This window comes from Equus quagga, chromosome 6 (assembly GCF_021613505.1).
Source record: "Equus quagga isolate Etosha38 chromosome 6, UCLA_HA_Equagga_1.0, whole genome shotgun sequence".
In the NCBI taxonomy this organism is placed as follows: domain Eukaryota; kingdom Metazoa; phylum Chordata; class Mammalia; order Perissodactyla; family Equidae; genus Equus; species Equus quagga.
Window position 1 is genome coordinate 116,430,754 of NC_060272.1, and position 24,359 is coordinate 116,455,112.

Consider the following 24,359-nt stretch of genomic DNA (forward strand, 5'->3'; position numbering starts at 1 on the left):
AAATCTTTTCAAGATAATGTTTTTTGGAGGGAATTTGAAAATATTATTTTTGAAATTAAACACAAGGCTGTTTTAGTACTAGGAATGCTTTTGTCCCATTTCAAGGTGATGTTCCTTATGTTTGTTTAAAAAATATTGGCCTTTAATCTCCTTGGGTAAAGAACATAGGGTTTTTTTTTTTAAGGAAAATTTGTTCTTATAGCTGTTTCCAGCTTTACATTCAAACAAGCTTTGTTCTTCAAGAATAATTCAAAGTAAATAATGCAATACCTCTGAAAGTCCCTGTGGAATATCAGAATTAATTTAAAACAGAATTCTGACATGTTAATAAGTTTCAAATTATATTTGGAAATTATATCATTTTTGGTTATATTTTCTTATCTTTAAAAATTTGTTTTATTTTAGCTGAGGAAGATTCATCCTGAGCTAACATCTGTTGCCAATCTTCCTCTTTTTTTGCTTCAAGAAGATTCACCCTGAGCTAACATCTGCATCATCTTCCTCTATTTTGTATGTGGGTTGCTGCCTCAGCATGGTTGCCTACAAGTGTTGTAGGTCCACGCCGAAGTGGAGTGTGCAGAACTTAAGCACTAGGCCACTGGGCCAGCGCCTATATTTTTTTCTCTTTACATTTGTAAAGGTTTTTATTCGTTGGGTAGTTATTCAGTGCCTGTTATGGGCAAAACACTGTGTTAATCACCAAGGAACATTTTATAGAGGATCATTTAATTCATTCACTATTTATCAAATACCTACAGGGTATACAGCACTATGGTGAATAATTCCTGGCCTCTAGGAACTAGCACTCTATTGTGTTTGAGGGAGGGTAAATATACACACATGAAATAAGTAAGGAGCAGTGTAAGAATGAAATGCCTGAGTGGTATAATTAAGTTCAGAGAAGGTCAATGTCAGTGTAAGTGAGAATGACAGTAAAAGGTGTCATGGAATAGGTAGATGTAGAGTGGGCTCTGAAGATTGTTAGAGTTTGAATAGCGTTAGGGCAGTGGGAAGGGACAGGACCTGGGGCTGCGAGAGAACGTGGGTAAATTGTGGAAAGTGGTGGTGAGGTTCATGTCTGGATCCTGAAGGAGCAGACTGTTCTCTCCTTTTTCATCAAGCTGAGGATCTTGGGGAAGGTGAAGTCTTTACAGAAGACGCTGTGTGGGCGTGTTGACTTGAGAGGAGAACCTGGTTCAGTAGAGACAAAGAGCTTAAGGCAGTAGGAGATTGGATAAACCTAGCCGGGGGACCTTGGGTGAATTATTTAACTTCTCTAAACCTCATTTCAGTATCTGTAAAATTGCATTTCCTCATTGGCTCGTTGTAAGGATTACAGGAATTAATATATGTAAAGCATTTAGAACAGTGCCTGGAACACAGTAAGCACTATAATGTCCAAGCTATTACCATCGTAACAGAGAAATCCGAGGTCCCACAGTATCCATCGAGACTTGCGTTTTAACAGGAGTGAATTGAAATGAGAACAAATTTCTACCAATATGGCATTTTTTCTCTGTTGGTCAATCTTTTTTTTTTTTTTTTGAGGAAGATTAGCCGTGAGTTAACATCTGCCACCAATCCTCCTCTTTTTTTAGCTGAGTAAGATTGGCCCTGAGCTAACATCTGTGCCCGTCTTCCGCTATTTTATATGTGGGATGCCTGCCACAGCATGGCTTGATAAGCTCTGTGTAGTTTTGCACCTGGGATCCGAACTGGCGAACCCTGGGCCACCAAATCAGAACATGTGAACTTAACCACTGTGCTACTGGGCTGGCTCCTGATCAATCTTTTTTTTAACGCCTCTGGAATTTTAATCATAATTAGCAATCCTATCTCTACACCAAGGTTAAGTAATTTACCTATGTTTTCTTCTAATGGTTGTGTGGTTTCATTTTTTACATATAGATCTGTGGTCTATTTGGAATTTACTCTTGTATAAGATATGAAGTATGGATCAAATGTTATCTTTTTCTTTAAAAAGCATCCATTGTCCCAAAGCCGTTTAGTCTGTCTTTTCCCCAGTGCTTTGAATTGCCACTTTTATCACTGAATTTTTTTGTGCTTGCATCTGTTTTTGGATTTCCCGTTCTGTTCATAGGTCTTTTTGTCCATTCGTGCACAAGTAACATGACGTTTGAATTAGGGGTTTTGTTGTGTGTTTTAACATATGGTAGGGCTAACCCCCCTCAATTTTCTTCTTTTTTTTATTTTTAAAATTGAGTCCATAATAGTTTACAACATTGTGAAATTTCAGTTGTTGCGTTGTTACTTGTCCATCACCATATAGGTGCTCCCCTTCACTCTCTGTGCCCTCCCTGCAGCTCCCTTCCCCTGGTAACCACTCAACTGTTCTCTTTGTCCATGTGTTTGTTTATCTTCCACATGTGAGTGAAATCATGTGGTGTTTGTCTTTCTCTGTCTAGCTTATTTCACTCAACACAGTACCCTCCAGGTCCATCCATGTTGTTGCGAATGGGATGATTTTGTTTGTTTTTTATGGCTGAGTAGTATTCCATTTATATATATATGTTATATATATATTATATATATGTATATATATGTATATTATATATATGCTCTTATATGTATTATATGTATGTATATTATATATATATATATATATATACACCATATCTTCTTTATCCAATCATCAGTCGATGGGCACTTGGGTTGCTTCCACATCTTGGCTATTGTGAATAATGCTGCAGTGAATATGTTTCTTTGAATTGTTGATTTCAAGTTGGATAGATACCCAGTAGTGGGATAGCTGAGTCATACGGTATTTCTATTTTTAGTTTTTTGAGAAATTTCCATACTGTTTTCCATAGTGGCTAAATGTTTGCATTCCCATCAGCAGTGTATGAGGGTTCCCTCTTCTCCACAACCTCTCCTCTTTTTTGTTTTAGTGATTATAGCCATTTTAATGGGTGTAAGGTGGTATCTTAGGATAGTTTTGATTTGCATTTCTCGGATGATTAGTGATGTTGAGCTTCTTTTCCTGTGCCTATTGGCCATCTGTATATCTTCTTTGGAGAAATCCGTTCATATCCTCTGCCCAATTTTTGATCAGGTTGTTTGTTTTTTTGTTGTTTGGTTGTGTGAGTTCTTCATATATATAATGGAGATTAACCCCTTGTTTGATATGATTTGCAATTATTTTCTCCCAGTTGGTGGGTTGTCTTTTTGTTTTGATCCTGGTTTCCTTTGCCTTGCAGAATTTCCTTAGTTTGATGAAGTCCCACTTGTTTATTTTTTCTTTTATTTCCCTTATCCGGGAAGACTTGGTATTCAATAAGATCCTTTTAAGATCGATGTCAAAGAATGTACTACCTATATTTTCTTACGGAAGTTTTGTGATTTCAGGTCTCGCTTTCAAGTCTTTGATCCATTTTGAGTTAATTTTTGTGTATGGCATAAGGTAGTCATCTACTTTCATTTTTTTGCATGTGGCTGCCCAGTTTTCCCAGCACCATTTATTGAAGAGACTTTCTTTTCTCCATTGTAAGATCTTAGAACCTTTTTGCAAGATTATTTGTCCGTAGACGTGTGATTTTATTTCTGGGCTTTCAGTTCTGTTCCATTGATCTGTGTGCCTGTTTCTATACCAGTACCATGCTGTTTTGATTACTATAGCTTTGTAGTACCTTTTAAAGTCAGGGATTGTGATGCCTCCAGTTTTGTTCTTTTTTCTCAGGATTGCTTTAGCTATTCAGGGTCTTTTGTTGCCCCATATGAATTTTATGATTCTTTGTTCTATTTCTGTGAAGAAAGTCATTGGGATTCTGATTGGGATTGCACTGAATCTGTAGATTGCTTTGGGTAGTATGGACATTTTAACTGTGTTTATTCTTCTGATCCATGTGCATGGAATGTCTTTCCATTTCTTTGTGTCATTATCAATTTCTTTCAATAATGTCTTATAGTTTTCCTTGTATAAGTCTTTCACCTCCTTGGTTAAATTTATTCTTAGATATTTTATTCTTTTTGTTGCAATTGTAAATGGGATGTATCCTTGAGTTCTCTTTCTGTCAGTTCGTTATTGGAGTATAGAAATGCAGCTGATATTTGTAAGTTGATTTTGTACCCTGCAACTTTGCTGTAGTTGTTGATTATTTCTAATAGTTTTCCAATGGATTCTTTAGGGTTCTGTCTATTTAAGATCATGTTGTCTGCAAAGAGCGAGAGTTTCACTTCTTCATTTCCTATTTGGATTCCTTTTATTCCTTTTTCTTGCCTAATTACTCTGGCCAAAACCTCCAGTATAATCTTGAATAAGAGTGGTGAGGGGCTGGCCCAGTGGCATAGCAGTTAAGTTCGCACGTTCTGCTTCTTGGTGGCCCGGGGTTTGCCGGTTCGGATCCTGCGTGTGGACATAGCACCGCTTGGCAAAAGCCATGCTGTGGTAGGTGTCCCACATAGAAAGTAGAGGAAGATGGGCACAGATGTTAGCTCAGGGCCAGTCTTCCTCAGCAAAAAGAGGAGGATTGGCAGCAGTTAGCTCTGGGCTAATCTTCCTCAAAAAAAAGAGTGGTGAGAGTGGGCATCCTTGTCTTATTCCTGCTCTCAGAGGGATGGCTTTCAGTTTTTCCCTGTCGAGAATGATGTTGGCTGTGGGTTTGTCATATATGGCCTTTATTATGTTGAGGTAATTTCCTTCTATCCCCATTTTGTTAAGAGTTTTTATCATAAATGGCCATTGGATCTTGTCAAATGCTTTCTCTGCATCTATTGAGATGATCATGTCATTTTTAGTTCTCATTTTATTAATGTGGTGTATCATATTGATTGATTTGCAGATGTTGAACCATCCTATGTCCCTGATATAAATCCCACTTGATCATGGTGTGTGATCCTTTTGATGTATTGCTGTACTCAGGTTGATGATATTTTGTTGAGAATTTTTGCATCTATGTTCATCAGCAATATTGGCCTGTAGTTTTCCTTTTTTGTGTTGTCCTTGTCAGGTTTTGGTATCAGAGTGATGTTGGCCTCATAGAGTGTGTTATGAAATATTCCATCTTCCCTAATTTTTTGGATAGTTTGAGAAGGATAGGTATTAAGTCCTCTTTGAAAGTTTGGTAGAATTCACCAGGGAAGCCATCTGGTCCTGGACTTTTGTTTTTGGGGATGTTTTGATTACTATTTCAATCTCTTTACTTGTGATTTTCCTATTCAGATTATCTATTTCTTCTTCATTCAGCCTTGGGAGGTTGTAAGAGTCTCAGAATTTATCCATTTCTTCTAGATTGTTCAATTTGTTGACATATAGCTTTTCATAGTGTTCTCTTATAATCATTTGTATTTCTGTGGTATCCATTGTAATTTCTCCTCTTTCATTTCTAATTTTATTTACCTGAGCTTTCTCTCTTTTTTTCTTTCTGAGTCTGGCTAGGGGTTTGTCACTTTTGTTTATCTTCTCAAAGAACCAGCTCTTTGTTTCATTGATCCTTTCTACTGTCTTTTTTGTTTCAATTGTGTTTATTTCTGCTCTGATTTTTATTATTTCCCTCCTTCTGCTGACTTTGGGCTTTTTTGTTCTTCTTTTTCTAATTCAGTTAAATGTAGTTTGCTTATGTGGGGTTTTTCTTGTTTGTTAAGGTGGGCCTGTATTGTGATGAGTTTCTCTCTTAGAACTGCTTTTGCTGCCTCCCATATGAGTTGGTATGGTATGTTTTCACTTTCATTTGTCTCCAGATATTTTTTTATTTCTCCTTTAATTTCTTCAGTGATCCATTGGTTGTTCAGTAGCATGTTGTTTAGTCTCCACATCTTTGTCCCTTTCTCAGCTCTTTTCTTGTAGTTAATTTCTAGTTTCATAGCGTTGTGGTTGGAAAAGATGCTCGTTATTATTTCAGTCTTCTTAATTTTGTTGAGGCTTGCCTTGTTTCCCAACATATGGTCTATCCTTGAGAATGTTCCATGTGCACTTGAGAAGAATGTGTATTCTGTTGTTTTTGGGTGGAGATATATATATATATAATAATATATGTCTATTAAGTCCATCTGGTCCAGCATTTCATTTAGTTCCACTGTTTCCTTGTTGACTTTTTGTCTGGATGATCTATCCATTGATGTGAGTGGAGTGTTGAGGTCCCCTACTCTTATTGTGTTGTTGTTAATATCTCCTTTTAGGTTTGTTAATAGTTGCTTTATGTACTTTGGTGCTCCTGTGTTGGGTGCATAGATATTTATAAGTGTTGTGTCTTGTTGGTGGAGTGTCCCTTTTATAACTATATACTGCCCCTCTTCATCTCTCTTTACCTATCTTATCTTGAAGTCTACTTTGTCTGATATAAGTATTGCAACACTTGCTTTCTTTTGTATGCCATTAGCTTGGAGTATTGTCATCCATCTGTTTACTCTGAGTCTGTGTTTGTTGTTGGAGCTGAGATGTGTTTCCTAGAGGCAGCATATTGTTGGGTCTTGTTCTTTAAACCATCTTGCCACTCTGTGTCTTTTTATTGGAGAGGTCAGTCCATTTACATTTAGAGTGATTATTGATATATGAGGGCTTAATGCTGCCATTTTAACAGACAAAACCATTTGTTTTCCAGTTCTCCTGCATTTCCTTTGTTTCTTGTCCTGTGTATTTTGGACTACCAATTTGGTTAGGTAGTTTTTTAGGCTGGATTTCTTAGTTTTCTCCTTATTTATTATTTGTGACTCTGATTACTTTTTTGTTTAATGGTTACCATGAGGTTTGTATGCAAAATCTCGTAGATGAGATAGTCTGTTTTCTGATGACCTCTTATTTCCTTACAGTAAGCCGATTCAGTCTCTTTCCCCTTCCCCTCCTACATTGCTTTTTGTCACATCTTATTCCATCTTGTGTTGTGAGTTTGTGGTTAAAATGACAACATCATCTTTGTTTTTGGTGTTTTCCTTCCCTCCTTCCCTTTCTTTCTTTTTTTTTTTTTTAAAGATTTTTTATTTTTCCTTTTTCTCCCCAAAGCCCCCTGGTACATAGTTGTATATGTTTAGTTGTGGGTCCTTCTAGTTGTGGCATGTGGGATGCTGCCTCAGCATGGCTTGATGAGCGGTGCCATGTCCGCGCCCAGGATCCAAACTGGCGAAATCCTGGTCCGCTGAAGTGGAGTGCGTAAACTTAACCACTCAGCCACAGGCCTGACCCCTCCTTCCCTTTATTTCTAATGTTTTACATAAGTATTTGCTAACCTGTTCTGCTGCGTAGCTCCAATTTTCTGATTTTTTTATCTCCTTATTCAGGTCTTTGTAACCCCTTTCTTCGTTTTTTTTTTTTCAAGTATGAGGGCCTTCTTGAGGATTTCTTGTAGGGTTGGTCTTGTGGCGATGAACTCCCTTAGCTTTTGTTTATCTGGGAACGTTTTTATTTCTCCATTGTATCTAAAGGGTACTTTTGCTGGATAGAGTATTCTTGGATGAAAGTGTTTGTCTTTCAAAAATTTGAATATATCATTCTACTCTCTCCTGGCTTGTAAGGTTTCTGCTGAGAAATCTGCTGAAAGCCTGATAGGGTTTCCCTTGTAAGTTATTTTCTTCTGCCTTGCTGCCCTGAGTTTTTTTTTTTTTGTCATTGACTTTTGCCAGCTTCACTACTGTATGTCTTACAGAAGGTCTTTTTGCAGTGATAAAATTAGGAGATCTGGTGGCCTCCTTCATGTGAATTTCCATCTCCTTCCCCAGGTTTGGGAAGTTCTCCGGTATTATTTCTTTGAACAAGCTTTCTACTCCATTCTCCTTCTCTTCTCCCTCTTGAATACCTATAATCCTCATGTTGCATTTCCTAATTGAGTTGGATAATTCTCAGAGACTTTCTTCATTTCTTTTTTCTTCTTAGTTCTTTCTCCTCCTGCATCTGAAGCATTTCTAAATTTTTGTCCTCGATCATTCTGATTTGTTCCTCAATGATATCTGCTCTACCATTCAGGGAATCTATATTCTGCTTTATCTCAGCCATTGTGTTTTTCATCACCAATGTTTCTGCTTGGTTCTTCTTTATAGTTTCATCTCTTTTGTGAAGTAGCTCCTGAACTCATTGAATTATCTATCTGTATCCTCTTTCAACTCATTTTTAAATGATAGCTATTTTGAATTCTCTGTCATTTAGGTTATAGATTGCTGTGTATTCAGGATTAATTTCTGGGTACTTTTCATTTTTCTTCTGGTCTGGAGATTTAATATAATTTTTCATACTGCTGGAGGTCGTATATTTGTGCTTCTGCATTGTGGTAGTATTTGATTGCCACTTCCACCTTTCGCCACTAGGTGTGGGTCAAGGGCTGCATATTCTGAGCCTGCTATGAACCAAGGGGACAGCTCCAAGTTGCTGCACTGTGGCGGGAGGGAGAGGAGCACTTTCTTCTCCTGTGCGATCTTGGGGGCTTCTCGCTCTGCCCTTGCTATCTGGTCTCCTGGGGAGTTGGCTTGATGCAGACACCCCCGTGATAGCTAGTCCTCTCTGTGAGGGGCTTTTCTCTGGGCTGTGAGGAACTTCAGGGATCTATGGTGTTCCCTTGGAGGGCCACCACTCCCTCCCCGCTTTCCTCCTTGTGGCTGTGTGTAATCCCCGGGTCACTGTCCTTCCATGAGGAAGAGAAGCATTCTCTTACCTTGATCCAGGGGGGTGGCTCCAGCTCCTCCACTTCAGGGGTTTGGCTGCAGCTCCTCCACCTTCCTACGTGTGGCTGCACGGGTCTCTCAGATGTCTTTTGTGTTGTGTGGATGTCCTCTGTTGGAATATGTACGTCTTTTTCATTATATCTTTTGGGGAAGAGTTTACTTGGAGAGGTCACTCTGCCATGATGCTGACCTTATCCTCCACTGAGGCCATAAATCAGCTTCCTTTTTTTTCAAAGTTAAAATCAGCTTGCCTAGCACCAGAAAAAAACCTTGTTTTTGTTTTTTAGTGGTATTTTATTACATTTTAAATTTACTTAGAAAGAATTGACATCTTTGTGATATTAAGTTGGCCTATTGAAGTTTGAAGTGTTCTCTTGGTTCTTTCAACTGTGTTTAAAACTTTTCCTCAAATAGATTTTGCACATTTTGGGCTACATTTATTCCTAAGTGTGCTACTTTTTTATTATGGAATTGGAAATGGGCTTTTTTCTTCCATTATCTTATTTTTTGTTGTTTATTTGTATATATACAAATTTTGATTCTTAAAATTGTCATAAAATCTACATAAAATTTACCATTTTAAAAAAGTGTAAAATAAAGTGGTATTAAGTACATTCACAGTGTTGTACAACCATCACCATTTTATCTAGTTCCAGAACTTTTTCGTTATTCCAGACAAAATCTCTGTAGCCATTAAGCAGTAGCTCCCCATTCCTCCTTTCCTCTAGCCTCTGGCAACCACAAATCTGTTTTCTGACTCTATAAATTTGCCTACTGTGTACATTTCATATAAGTGGAATTATATATATATAGCCTTTTATGTCTGTATTCTTTCTCTTAGTATCTGTTTTCAAGGTTCATCCATGTTGTAACATGTGTCAGTGCTTCATTCCTTTTTATAGCTGAATAATACTCTATTGTATGGACATACCCATTTTGTTTATCCATTCATCCCCTGAGAGGCATTTGTATTTTTTTCACTTTTGGTTATTGTCAATAATGCTGCTAAGAACAAAAGGCTATTGATTTTTGCATGTTAATGTTATATTCTCTAACTTAATTGAACTTTTTTTACTGTTTGAGTTATTTAGTTATATCATTGGTTTTCTTGGGATTTCTAGATTTAGTTACAAATAGAGGTAGTTTTACTTCTTCTTTGCCAATTCATATGTCTCAAATTGCTTTTTGTTGCCTAACTGCATTGGCTAATAACACCACAAGTACAATGTTAAATACTAGTACTTGCCTTGCTCCTAAACTTGGTAAGAGTACCTTAGGTATTTCTTGATTTTTAAGATGCTGACCTTAGAATGTCTCTCTTTCTATCTCTACCTATATCTGCACAAACACACACATGCACACATATACATTTATATACATCAAAGGTAGTTTTACATTTGAGAATTACATACTGTTACAATATTGATACATAACCTGCTAAAGTTAGAACAAAGAATACTAAAGATGGGTCTCATTTAACAGAATCTAACATCTTATTAAGAAAATAATAAATCATGATCAAGTAGATTTGCTTCTAGAAATGCAAGGATGGTTCAATATTAGGAAATCCATTATTATATTTTGACATTTTAATAGAAACAAAAGAATAAAAATAATTTGATTATCTCTCAGAAAAGGCCTTTAACAAAATCTAACCCACATTCCTGACAAAAACACTTAATAAATAAGAATCAAGGGATACTTCCTTATGTAAGAATACATACACATGTAAATATATACAAAATATAATATATTTTGATATTTTACTATAAGCATATTGGAAATTGATAGGTGAGTTTTAGGCAGGAGCAATATAATCTGACATGAAGGTAACATTGCAACACCAGCATGAATACTAGTGGTGATGATAGCTAGAACTAGGGTGGTAGCAGTAGAGATGGATCTGGATGTATTTTGTAGGTAAACCAAACTGTGCTTGCTGATGGCTTTGATTTAGGAATGCAGAGGATAGAGTGAAAGAAAGAGGAGTTAAGACTGACTATAAAGTTTTTGACTGAAACAACTGGCTGGATGTTGGTGCTATCTACTTATATAAAAAGGACTATTCTGAACATGGTTAGGGGAAAGTCAACAGTATTGGATTGGTATTTTAGCTTGAGATGGCTATGAGATATCTAAGTGGAGATGCTTAGCGGGCAGTCAGATCTGTGATTCTGGATTTCAGTGGAGATACCAGGGATGCAGAAATATAATTGTTAAGAAATTGACAAAACTCTCATTAGGTATTAACATTAGTGAGGTTTTGTTTTTTTGTTAAACTACTGTTTGTCAATAAGAGCTTTAAAAACTTAAATGTTTAATTTCATTAGTTTTAAATCTTTAATTAAAATAGCCCACTCTGCTAATCCTAGTTATCTAGTTGAATATTGGCCTGGTTGAATTTTAAAAAAATAAGCCTTGATACTTGATATCTTGTTTATAATTACTTAAACCAAGAATGATTTAAGACAACAGATGGTTGTTAGATAACTAAACGATCTTTGAAGGTTTTTTTTTTGTTTATAAACAGACTCCACGTGTATTCTTAGCCCTATTTTTGTTCTTTTCGCAATTTGTGAATGGCTTCTCTTTCTTACAATGCAAATTATACGAAGAGTCTCATGAAATCATCTCTAGTGGTAATAATTAATATTAATCAGCACTTTTTAATATATAATTACTACAAATGATCAAAATTTGGCAGCCATAAAATGACACGAGAATCTTCAAAAATTGCTTTATTACATCGCTGCTACTTCTAGTAGGTAGCCTAAAATGAACACTAATTGTGTAAGTCCAGAATCTCAGTTCTGTTTTTCAAAAATTCCAGTGTGTTCCTGTTTTCTCTGCAGAGAGAGAAGTGGATTTTTTTTGTAATGTATTTTAGATTTTTATCCATTTCTAGCCATGTTTTGATTACTCTCTCATCCTTACCCCAGGCCTGCCTGTTTCTGGCTGCCTCTCTAAAATGCCTTTAGCTTTAACCTGATGGTCTTTGGAAGTGGACCAGCTGTATGCAGTAGAAGAGATTGAGAGCTATCATGTGCTAGAATTAAATCTTCTCTGTAATGGGCTTACTTTGCTTTGAGCTCTCCTTCAACAATCCATTTGATTTTGACCAATGACTTTGAAATACTTAAAATATCACTAGCAAATATATCTTTTCACTGTTTTTTTTTGTTATTCAAAAAAGGTAATTTTTGTTGAAAATCCACTTCTGCTTGAGCCTTTGAGATTTGTAAATACGTAAATAGGCAGCCACCTAGAACCTGATCAGGTTCATTTTTATTTCCACTGCCTAACTATGACCAGTGTGCCTCTTTTATCCTAGATTTTCTATAATTTTCCTTTAATTGAACTGGTGGAATTGATTTTGGAGAGAATATAGAAGTAGCCTTTGTAATTTCCTTTTACTCCTCTCATTCTACCCCGACTCCTTGCAACTCTGCTGCTCCTCTTGGCAGTCTTTATTAATGTTTCCAATTCTCCCGTCCATTTACTAAAGCTTAGTGACTCTTCCAGGATTTTACGGCTTCTCATAGCTTTCTGGATGAAGTTTAAATTCCTTAGCTTACTCATCTATTATCTACCTACTTCTCAAATTCCATCAGTCGCCTCTTTTCTTCATGTATTCTGAACTATTTGTACTTCTTTGGAAGACATTATTCTGTTTTCTGGCTCTTACTTTTCCACAAGCTAGTTTCCCTGCTTTCTCTAGCTATGCCCAAAGTGTCAGTGTTCCCTTTTCTTCAAGGTGGCCTCCCTTAGAAGGGTCTCTCCAAGGGTTTCTTCCAAGCAGTCGCCTGGCTAGTGCTTCTCAGAGTTTCTTGCTCCTCTCAGCTGCTCCTGGTGGGATTCTGCTTCCTTTGCTAGTGGTGTTCACGTGGAGCTCTGGGACACAGTCCCGTTGACAGGATGCTGCTGCCACAGCCTGGCTGCCACTGGAGAGGTGGTGAGGGGTAAGCCACAGTTCCTTTATTTCTCCATTCCTTTATTTCCCGTAGTACTACCACAGGTATGGCTGGATCAGACTTGAGGAGAGTTGGAGTATATAAAGGGTATTAAAGTATAGTATAGAAACGTTTAAAACTGTGTCTAAAATATACTTTTTCCCTGCCCAAGGGAAAGCATTTAAGAAGTTGAATCCTCGGAGAGTGGCTTTTCAATACTTTGTTACTCTTTTGTACTCAGGACTGTACCTCTGAGTCCTCCTTCTACTCACTGTCCACCTTTGGGAAACCTCATCCCCTAGCCTTAGGATTGATTTTGGCCAGGAGTTACTTTCCTCAGCAGTGTATTTATACAACTTTGACTTTTTTTGGCGTCTGCCTATCAGTATTGTCCGTGGTAGGCTTCGACACCCAAATCTTGCAGAGTAGTCAAGAGTTTGTATGATTTGCTCCAAGTCTGATCAGTTTTGAGTCTTCCTGCCAATGTAAATTTCAGAAATGCCTTTGATTCTTCTTCTTGTTCAGTGGGTCACTCTTGCATCAGACACGGACTCACCATAAACCTCTCTCAAAGATCAACATTAAATTTAAGACAGATTACAGTCTGAACCAATGATACAAAGAGAAATATTTTCCTTAGTGCCCCTAAAAGGATTCTCTCATAATGAACACAACACTTCACTTTGCCATACATATACAGAACACAATTTCTCTCTGTCTCCAGCTGACCCCCTTATTCAAATTGAACTCCCTTGGCCTGCTTTTAAAAAGAAGGGTCCATGACCAAGTCAGGGCAGCTCGCCTGGCTAAATAAAGATCCAAAAGAAGCTGTTAAATCACATTAGATTAAATTATGATAGGGTAGCTATTGGCTAGTTTTCTTATTGGTAGAGTAGGGTTTTTTTTCTTTATTCTTTCTACTGCATACCACAGTCCCACTTGTCCTTTGTCACGTCCCTCCAAAAGACTGTCAACGTCATTTTGTGTAAACACCCTTTTGTGCACCTCTGGCAATCTGGCATACCTCTATCATAGCTTTATACCACAATAATTGATTTACTTGTCTATTTTCCTAGCACAAGGAATTTAGTGAGTAATCAATAAATGTTCATTGAATGATAAAGGAATCAGTAAAGGAAAGTGAACTTGTTATCTTCTAAAATTTACTCTGCCTCAGCAGTTCCTTAATGATTAGGCATAAGATTTCATGGAGAACTGGATTGTTTTCTAGTGATGAAAATATGGTGTCTGCAGTAAAAATTTCTTTGTGTTTCAAATTAAGTTTTGGACTGTAAGTGCCTTGATTAGGAAAAAAGGACCAGAGAGCTGCTGAGGCCCAGCTCACAAATAGTATTTCCTGCCACTGCTGGAGCTGTACCTTGTACAGCCTTCTGTCTGGGGGAAGTAAGAAAGAAATCCAAGAAGAGTGTATGCTCTGAAAGTCAGTCCCCTCTCGTCTAGTTAATTTCAGACAGTCAAGTGCTGTGTGTTGTATCATTGATTTAACCCTTTGCTTATTTTGGCAAAAAGTAAGGTCTTTTTACATATAGGAAAGCCTCTATTGGTGGTGTAACTTCTGTTTAAAGTGGAAATACAAGTTGGTGAGGAATGGAAGAAGAGAAATTACAAGGAATGGAAGAGGAGAAATTTTTTTCTTAATGTGTGTGTTTATGCATGAGGTACAGGAAATTCATGAAGTACTTTTAAATTTATGTGTTCTACTTTATGTAAAGCTTCTATGTAACAGGATTTAAAAATCAATGTGCACATTCAGATCCAAGCTGGCCCACTGTCGCTCTATTACATGTATTTTTTGGATGTTTTAGAACATGCATCTTCTGAAGAAAAAAGTAGTTGTCAGTAAAAGTTTGTTTACTTTCTATAAAGAGGAATTAATAAAATGCTTATTTGTTTCATGATCTGATACATTATTTGACTTCTCTTTTTATAGAAATTTCAAGAAATTGCTGAAAAAAATATGGAAAAATTGAATCGTATTGAAAAGTCACATGAACAGTTGGTTCTTGAAAATTCACACTTCAAAAACGTGTTATCACAGACTCAAAGGGAGCAAACATCCTTGCTGGCGGCTTGTGCATTGATGGCTGGTGCCTTGTATCCTCTCTATAGACGATCATGTGCCTTATCTACACAGAGAGATTTTCTCCAAGAGCAGGTCAACACCTTTGAGTTGTTCAAGTTGGAAGTCAGAACTCTAGCCCAGGCTTTGTCATCTGTAGAGGAAAAGAAGCAAGAGGAAGCTAAGGTGAAGAAAAAACCATTCAAAGGATTGATACGTGTCTTCCGGAAAGCTGTTATTGCAATTTTGGCAGCAAACAGACTCAGGATTTTGGGCCAATCGTGTGCCTCTCTTTTTACATGGTTGGAAAGTTTCAAAGAAGGCATAGGCATGTTAGTGTGTACAGGAGAGCCCAAAGACAAGCATAAATTTCCAAGTAAGATAATTTGTGCTTTTAAAAATCTAAGTTGAGTATAAGTGACATATAATGTGAATATGTTTGGCCATTATGGAAAAAATTTTAAAAAATCGTTTATGATGTCAAATCATGCAACATAGTCCCATACGTATGTAGATATGTATGTGTGTATGGATAAATGTATATTTATGTATAAATTAGGTTTTGATATTTTATTATAAAAATTAAAATATAGAGTAGTAAATATGTATGATTTCAAGTTTGTCTAGCTTTCTTTATGTTTGAATGCTCTTTTCATAGTAAAGTGTGGAGTTTACACAGTAATTTTTCCATTAAGCCAATCCAGAGATTCTGCCCTATTTAAAATTAATCAGCAGTATAATTTATTTTGACTTTTTATAAATGAGTATAAAATGATCAGAGTTAAAAATCTATTGAAGAATGGAATGCAAATGAGACACATATAAACTTTCCAGCTAATTGTTTTTTTTTAATGCTTGACTATTCTGAGGAAACAATGATTTCAATTCTTAACTTTAAAAAGTAGGCTATTAAGTACTATAAGTAGAACTAAAGAAACTTTTCTTTTTTTTAAAATATCAGTTAACAGTTATATATATACGTAAATAAATAACGTTGATCAAATCTAACATTTCTTGTAGACTTTTCTGCACCAGGCAAAGCTCTGCCTGCAAATTTTGATCTATTTCTTAAATAGCTAAACACTGAATTTGAAACATGGATTTCCATCAGTGTTTGTAGTGTTGCATAATGGTTTTTCCTCATTTTTGCAGAACATCAAAAGGAGCAGTTACGTTGTGTGCAAGCGCTCAGCTGGCTCACCAGTTCTGACCTTCTAGCTGCAATCATCACTTCCATGGCTGAGTTACAGGACATTATCAGTAAAACAGGTGTGATTCTCTCTTTTATGTCCTTGCAAATACATTTAAAAGTAAATGTCGAGAAATGCTTTATGGTACAAATTCTAATAAACCATCTAGGAAGAAAATGTATTTGTTCTCATCTTTCTTTTATTCAGGTTCAGAGAGATTGTTAAATAGATATTTAATGAGTAGAGAATTAATGTAAATTTTGATGGGTAATTTTGTCTTTATGGGGAAATTATTTAGTGGCATTTCTTGGTTAATGTATCCACATTTTTTTTTTTTCCTTTGTGATCTGATTTTCCTGTGGAAAGCTCATGGTTTGCTTTTTTTTTTTTAAGTAATACTGGTAATATTCTTTCGATGTTTTAGTCTTCTTTTTTTTCTATTTCTGGCTGTAAATTTTAGAAGTTTAAGTAATAACTGAACCAGTAGAAAACTTTTCTCTCTCATTTGGTGAAGTGTTTTTAATTTTTCTAATTAATTTCAAATAGAGTTAGTTGAATGGTCTGCTCTTTTCCACCATATGTGGAACCACCTATAATCAGTGATTTCCAAAGGTCTAAAATTCAAGTTTATTTTTTCATGGCTCAGATTGCATGATATGTTTATGTGAAAGGTTCAATGAAAACTAATTTCTCTACACTAAAAGAATAACGTACAGTTACCTACTGGTTAAGCTATGTCATTGGACTAATTATGGTTATTTCAGACATATTAATAGTAAAAATAGTGTAATGGACTTTTTAATAGTTGCCTGCTTAATGAAATATTGTAAGCATTAATGAAATAATAATTAGGATGTAATTTAATTCTTTAGACAACTCTGCCATGTAAATATAGATCATTTATTATGATTTCAAATATCTAAACCTAGCCTCTTATAGTAGAAAACTTATGATTCAAAGATTATTTTTAGGTTGTGGCCATTGATGTTGGTAAGCAATGTGCATATTTCATGTATTGGCAAAAACTCAACGTACTGGGTTTGGAGTCTGAAATAAAAGTCTAAATAAATGTATTGTAAGGATGTTGGTATTATAACTTGAAAGCAAAACTGTTACGTTCTTAAAAGAACTTAATAAAAGGTTTTGGATTTATTTTAATGAACAGATGGTTTGTGTTAGCCATATTCTTTGTAGGACGTCGACACTTAAAAGTAGATTCATTTCTTAAGCTATAATCTTGTTTATTATTACTTTAATATACTTTTTTCCTTATTATTGTGCTATCTATACTTTAGGAGATAAAAGAAAAATATGTGGCTTGATCTGGACCTCTGGAAAATGCACACAACGGTTATAGAACAAAAACGACAACTCATGAACAACTTTAGGCAGAATGTAATCAAGGGCTGGATGAGGAAGTACAGGCTTTAAAAGTAAAAAACCATAGAAGGTGCAGCTCAGTGTGGGCTTGTGAGAAGTGAGAAGGCTTCAGGGAGGAACTAATGATGTAGTTGGGCCTAGAATGATAGTACGCTAGAGAGGAGAGATGGTATTCAGATGAAGGGCATAGCTTAAGCCGAGATGGAAAGGTAGGAATAAGTGTAGAATGGGAGGAAGGGACGTTAAAGAGATGAGAATGGAAGTCCATGCCTAGCAGCCCTGGCTTGTAGATAGTGATTACTCAAATGTATTTTCTATTATAAACATATTGGGGAGTAGTGGGAGATGGTGGATCATTGGCATGGGATCAGATTGTAGAGGTTTTATAAAACGAGGCAGTGATTCCCCCTGAGCACATTTTCCCAAAGTGGTTCCTTGCAACACATTTAAGTTAAAATATTGACACAATTATTATTGAGACTGTGATAAAAATATGTATAGGTAAGACCTATAAAGTAGAAGGTAGCCCAAGAGTGGTGACTGTAAGTGCTTGCCTTCCTCCAGGAACAGAGCTGTCTTTAATGTTAGACCTGGTTGTACCTCCAGTAGTGTGAGGAAATAGCAAGTTCAGGGAAACTTATTTTTAGGAAGCCTCTAAATTTTGTTGGCTAAAAACACTACTTAGGGAAGAAAAAGTGATTGTTGCTTAGAGGGGAAGAATAATTAATTTATCGAAGTCCTGAAGAGTATTAGAAAGGATATGGTCTGGACAGATAATTGAGTATTATTGCACTAGTACAGAAATGATCAGCGTAGACCTTCTGCAGAGATGACTAGCTGGGCTTATAGAATAATTCTTTCAAAACGTGATGAAGGGTTAATATACTATCTTTTCCGGGCAATGTGTTTTCATTTTAAAGTGTATCCTAGAAGAAGAAGTTTCAGATATTTTAGCTGAAAAGATGGGAAAATGTTTTCAGACAGTTAAAGTATATGAGTGGTTATCAACAGATAATAATGAGCGTAATAAATATAAAGCCATAACAGCTTATGTAGTCATGTTAAGTTTATAACTTAAGTGTATGAATAATCTAAATAGGCAAGCATTATGGTATAGCAGAAAGAGCATTAGCTTTGAACAAAGCAGATTTGATTTTGTATCCAGCTTTGCTAGTTACAAAAGTTGTGTGAAATTGAGCAATTTATTTAATTTTACTGGGCCTCAGACTCTTTGCCTGTAAATGAAGATGGCATTATCTTCCTGGTGGTTAGGAGGATTTAATGAGATAACACTTATTGAATATTTTGTGCAATATCTGGCATATAGTGGGTGCTAAAAAAATTTTTGTTCAGTTACTGTCCATCTCGCCATGAAAGTAGTGTATAACATTAGTGAAGACACACAGGCACACACATCTACCTGTATACATTTTTGGACTACTAATGATTAATTTCCTGTTGTAAAGTTGCTAAAGTGGTGTACAGTGGAGGCGACACACTGTAGGGTCAGGCAGAGATTCTGCCTGACTGAATGCTGGTTCTGACACTAGCCATGTGACATGGGCAAGAAGTTTAAACTCTCTGTGCCTCAGTTTCTTTATTTGTAAAAGGGGAATAGAAGTATTACCTACCTCAGAGTTGTTGAGAGGACTAAATGAGTTAATTTGTAAAGTGCTTAGCATAGTCTTGTTTACTAGTTTGCTTACTTAGTTCAAATATTGGTCATTATTAAGATTAATTACACTAGCTGAATAGTAACAAAGAAATTTCATAAAAATTGAGTAAACCAAATGAAAATACATTCGTTTATCTCAAAATTTCAAGACAATTTACACATCACATACAACTCTAACTTTTTTAAAATGTAGTTTTGTTATAAATTAGTATATAAAGATCAAGAAGAAATTTCTTTCTCTCAATACAATGATGTATGTTTGGGGCCATCACAGGTCTGCTTTCTTTGTAACTAACAGAAGACCCCACTTAAAGTAGCTTAATTGTATAGAGTTTTTTCCTCCCAAATAATAGGAAGTTTGGAGGTAGGTAGAAATCCAGGCTGTGTCTTTCTGCTCAGTCATCCTCAGAATCTTCGTGTTTGTGTGCCTTAGTTTTGAGCTGGCATCTGTACTTTCAGGCATCAGGATTGTGTTTGGGCAGGAAGGCAAAGGGAAGGACAAAATGTGAAGGCATTCATACCTTGCTGGCAGGAGTGAAGAATGACGTAGATGCTTTGCAGAACAGTCTGGTGGTTCCTCAAAATATTAAACATACAGTCATCATATGTTCCAGTAATTCTCCTCCTAAGTATATATCCAAGAGAGATGAAAGCATACATAAGTACCAAAACTTGCACGTGAATGTTCATTGCAGCATTATGCATAATAGCCAAAAAGTAGAAACAAACCCAAATGTCCATCAACTGATGAATGGATAGATATCTAAACAATAGAACATTACTGAGTCATAAAAAGGGATGAAGCACTGATACATGCTACAACGTGGATGAACCTTGAAAACATTCTGCCAAGTTAAAGAAGCTAGTCACAAAAGATCACCTATCTTGTGATTCCACTTATTTGAAATATCCAGATTAGGCAAATCTAGAGACAGAAAGTAGATTAGAGGTTGCCTAAAGCTGGGGAGGGGCTTGGGATTATGGAAAGTGACTGCTAATGAATATGGTTAGGATTGTTGTGTGACTCTATGAATACATTAAAAATCATTGATTTTACTCTTTAAATGAGTAAATTTTATGTGGATTATGTCTCAAGAAAGCTTTTAAAAATGTGAAGGCACTTGGCTGCTAAATATATCCCTTTTTATCCGGAAGGCAAGAGCTCTGGCCCCCTCTCCGCAGGCTTCTGCTCTTGTTTCATGGGCCTGGATGGATCACATGTTTATCCCTAGCTGGCCAGCTGGAAGTTAGCAAAAGAGAAGGAAGAGTTTGTGGATGGAATGAATCAGCTAATCAATGATGTCTGCGATAGAGAGGATACATTTTTTTAGAAACAAATTTCCTCCACCTCTATTGCCTCCATTATAAAAGAAAACTGGTCAATTCAGAAAACTTGAAAAAAAATCGGAGAACAATAATAACAAAAACAAAAATATTTTCCCATCATATAGGAAGAGTTACTATTAACATTTGTATATGCTCTTCCAAACTATTTTATCCCTCTTTCTCTCTTTCTATCCATTCCCCTACCTTTCGCTTCCTTCCTTCTTTCCTTCTTGCCACCGACTCATCCATCCACTAACAGACTAACATGATATAAATGATATCATACGCCACACACTGTTTTATGTTTTCATTTAAAAATGTTTTGAAATAACCCCAACTTATAGAAAAGTTGCAAGTATAAACAGAAAACTGTTCTTTTGCTGAATGATTTGAGAGCAAGTTGCTGACGTGATGCTCTATTAACTCCCTTGTATTTTAGTGTGTATTTGAAACAAAGACATTCTTCTGCATAACTGGAACACAATGCTCAACATCAGGCAACCAGCATTGATTCATTACTACCAGTCAGACCCCATTTGACTTTCTCTAGTTGTCCTGACCATGTCTTTTTGAGCAAAAGGATCTGGTTTAGAATTACGTGTTGCGTTTAGTCATGTTTCTTTAGTCTTCTTCATTATGGAAGAGCTCCTCAGTCTTTCCTTCACCATCATGACCATGAAGATTACAGGCCAATTATTTGTAGAAAATACCTCAATTTTGATTTGTTTGATGTTCCTTCATGATTAGATTCAGTTTATGCTTTTCTTGGCAAGAGTATCGCAGAAGTGGTGCTGTGCTCGCCTATGATACACAATCATGGCTTCAGTTTAAAAAGTCATTGTTTTTTAGGATTTTTCTCCATTTCTAGAGAGTATATGTAATGTCTGGGTAATATTTATCAGTTGGGCGTTCTGTAATTTATTTAACCAATTCACCATAGGATGTTTTCATCATAGGACAGGTATCAGGAATATCACTTCAGCTTTGATTTGTAATTGACTCATTGTCTCTGGAATCATCTAATATTATGAGCAGTATCTTAATTTTTTCAGCTGAGTGGAAAATTGAAATAGCAAAATCTTGGGAAAGTCTTTTTTAGGACATAATCTGAAAATTCTGAAATGAAAGAAGATATTTCTTAGAATTATACTTTTTCTTTTTTGTTCCTTCTTTCTATCTTTCTCTTCCTTTTTGAAGAACTTGCTGAAATTTAAACCATTTTACATGTCAGGACCACATATTGATGGCATCACTGTTACTTTCTTCCTTTTAACCCCGGGGAAAACTGGTACATGTATGCCAATACCAAGTAGTAGTTTCTACTATATTAAATAATAACTGTATTGCTTCTCATATTATCTTTGTTCTAAGGTAAAAAAAAAGTAAATTACTGTTTTTAAAAATTACGTTCTTATCTTTTTAGAGTAAGTTCTGAATTATACACCTACTACTAACTATCTAAGAGAGAAATTTAAAAATTGTCTAGGAGAGAAAATTAAACATGTTGGATACATAGTGGAGTGTGGATTAAGAACCTGGACTCTAGGTTTGAATCTGGGTTTCATTGTTTACTCTGTGTGTGACAGTGGGAAAATTACTCAATTCCTTTCAGCCTCAATATCTTCATCTGTAAAATTTAACTAGGAAAAGTTTCTAGCTCATATGGTTATTAGGAGTAAATGTAACTTGCTTAGCCAGGTCCCTTGTATATGTAATTGTCCAATAAATGTCTGTTTTGTCTCCCTTTTGTGCACTGATTTTTCAATGGGACTAGTATGTTACTTTATACCTTTTCATGAAACTGGAAGTTCAGTAAAGGTAACTGGAATTCAGTGCTCAGAAAGTGCTGAAGGTGGTTGCCCTTGCTACCTTCTTAAACTTTGACGATGTCTTTATAGGCAGTGGGCAAAGAGTCCAGTTTCCATGTTGCCTCTGTAAACACTGGACAGGTGGCAACCTTCTTGCTTTCATTAAAGAGTTTGCCCACTTGAGATAAATGACCTCTTCCAGGTATCCAAATGGTGTGCCTGCAAGAGATCATTTACCTCAAACAGGGGAGAATGTTACTTCCACTGAAGCACTGGGATATCAATCATTATGGGAATGGACTAAAGAACACTTTAGATAGCTGAACATTTTCATATGACTGGTCCAGATTGAATTTCTCAAGATAGAAACAAATGTGCTGATTTGCTTTGAAATATCTCTGAACAAATTCAGGAGTACATGGGTATTGGTAGAATGTTCATACATTTTGTTACATATTTCAATTATAATTGAAGCTTAATCATCTAGAAGATAGATGACCCAAATATACATGCCCCTGCTAGTACTGTGCAGAACCTTCTTTCATTGTATACTTTGAGTTAACTTTCTAAAGGTCATTGCAACTCTTAGGCAAAATTCAGAAATCTGGGTTGTATTCAGCATAGCATTGGGATTTCATACTTAAGTTCAAAGCAGTAAGTAAAGATATTTGTATTAATAAGTTGTTATTGGTATATATTTAGAAACTTTAAGACTTTATTGAATCCTAACAAGTAATAAAAAGAGCCTTGCTACTCCAAGTGTGGTCTGTGGACCAGCAGCATCAGCGTTTACCGGGAATGTGTTAGAAATGCGTAATCTCAGACTGTACTCTGGAGCTCCCCAGTCACAATCTGCATTTTAACAAGATGATTTATGTGCATGGTAAAGTTTGAGAAGAAGTCACTTAGAGGATTTTGTTATTTACATAGTTTCACTCATATCTGAAACTGAAACAAGTACAATCTGACCATCTATCATTCCTGGTACTTCAGCTACGAGTGTCTGTTTTGAGGAACCACATTTAACTTATTCAATTTTCTTTTATTTTGTGATATTCTTTTTTATTATTATTAATTTTGCATTTTCCCATATTTTTCAGACATTTTATTATGAGAATTTTTAAGCATAAAGAAGAGTTGAAAGTACTTTACAGTGAACAGATGTTTTGGTTTTTAAATTAACATTTTTTCCCTATCATAATTTTTAAGAAAAATTTTTGAGTAGATAATTTATCCTTGGCAGTGTTCATGACTAAAAATTCCAGTGTCACAACTTTTATAGAATATTTGTTAATAATGTTAATTATTTATTAAAATAATGTACAAAATCAAAATTATTTTAAGAAACATAGATGAGGCTTTAACATACTTTGCAATTTGTATGTGGTTTTTAGGAAACTCTAAGAGCCTGAAACCTTTTCTTAGAAGGTCTCGTTGAATATCCAGATACTAACAAAGCAATATAATTACATTTTCAGGCTTTTGTAAAAGAACAAAAGAAAACATTCCCCCTCAAATCTATACTAAAATGTTATATGTGTACTTAGAAATATTTTTGCACTCCCACTTTGTTCCAGAAAAAAATTATAGCTTAACAGGTATTTCTTTAATATGGCTATAGGCTCTCTCTTGTAATCTCCCTATCCGAGAGTATGATTAATCTTTATGTGTCCTTATTTCCAGTTGTTCTGTATGTATTTCAATATGACTGGGTCATTCTATATACCATTTTTCATTCTTCGCTTTTTCTCATTTATGTTAAATAACTGTAATAATAGTACCATTTCATTGGCTGTTGTGAGGGTTAAATGAGTGATTGCATGTGAGCAGTGCTTGGTCTGTCACCTATCTTTGTCCTCAGAATCAGCAGCAGTATTGGTCTCCATTTCTTACTCTTTAGTTGGGCCTACAAGCCTCTTCTGGATCTGATTCTCATCTGTTTGTACGGTCTCACTTCCCACTGCTCTCATCAGTAAACCCGCAATTTAGCTAAACTGAGCTGCTTGTTTTTCCCCAGATGTGAGATGCTTTCTTATTTCTCCAAACATATGGAACAAACTATTTTTTGCTACTAAACCTTAAGAGGAATTTATTACATGGATTATCATATTAGAAATACTGAATAACATCACAGTTTCTGTCTTTAAAAGCTACTTCATAGAAGATGCAGAAGTTTTTTCTTGTCAGTGTTACTTATATTCATCTTCAGTAAGAACTGACAGCATAATATTATATTATAGTCCTCTGAGTAGTCCAGGGGTGCAGCTTTCTTATTATTTAAGTTGACTCAGGGCAGAGGCTCAAGGTTATAGGTTTATGATTGACTAGTATATTCCTTAGTCGGCC

The 24,359-nt window shown here is 35.8% G+C and overlaps 1 protein-coding gene across 4 annotated transcripts in view; it reads left to right on the top strand.

Annotated features, from left to right (window-relative positions):
• Nucleotides 1-24,359, top strand: part of CCDC171 (coiled-coil domain containing 171) — a 294,411-nt gene that overhangs the window by 126,653 nt on the left and 143,399 nt on the right. For all 4 annotated transcript variants that reach the window (XM_046663625.1, XM_046663624.1, XM_046663626.1 and 1 more), the window contains 2 exons: nt 14,506-15,010; nt 15,787-15,903. In XM_046663625.1, coding sequence (XP_046519581.1) covers nt 14,506-15,010; nt 15,787-15,903 — 622 coding nt within the window. The remainder of the gene's footprint in view (nt 1-14,505; nt 15,011-15,786; nt 15,904-24,359) is intronic.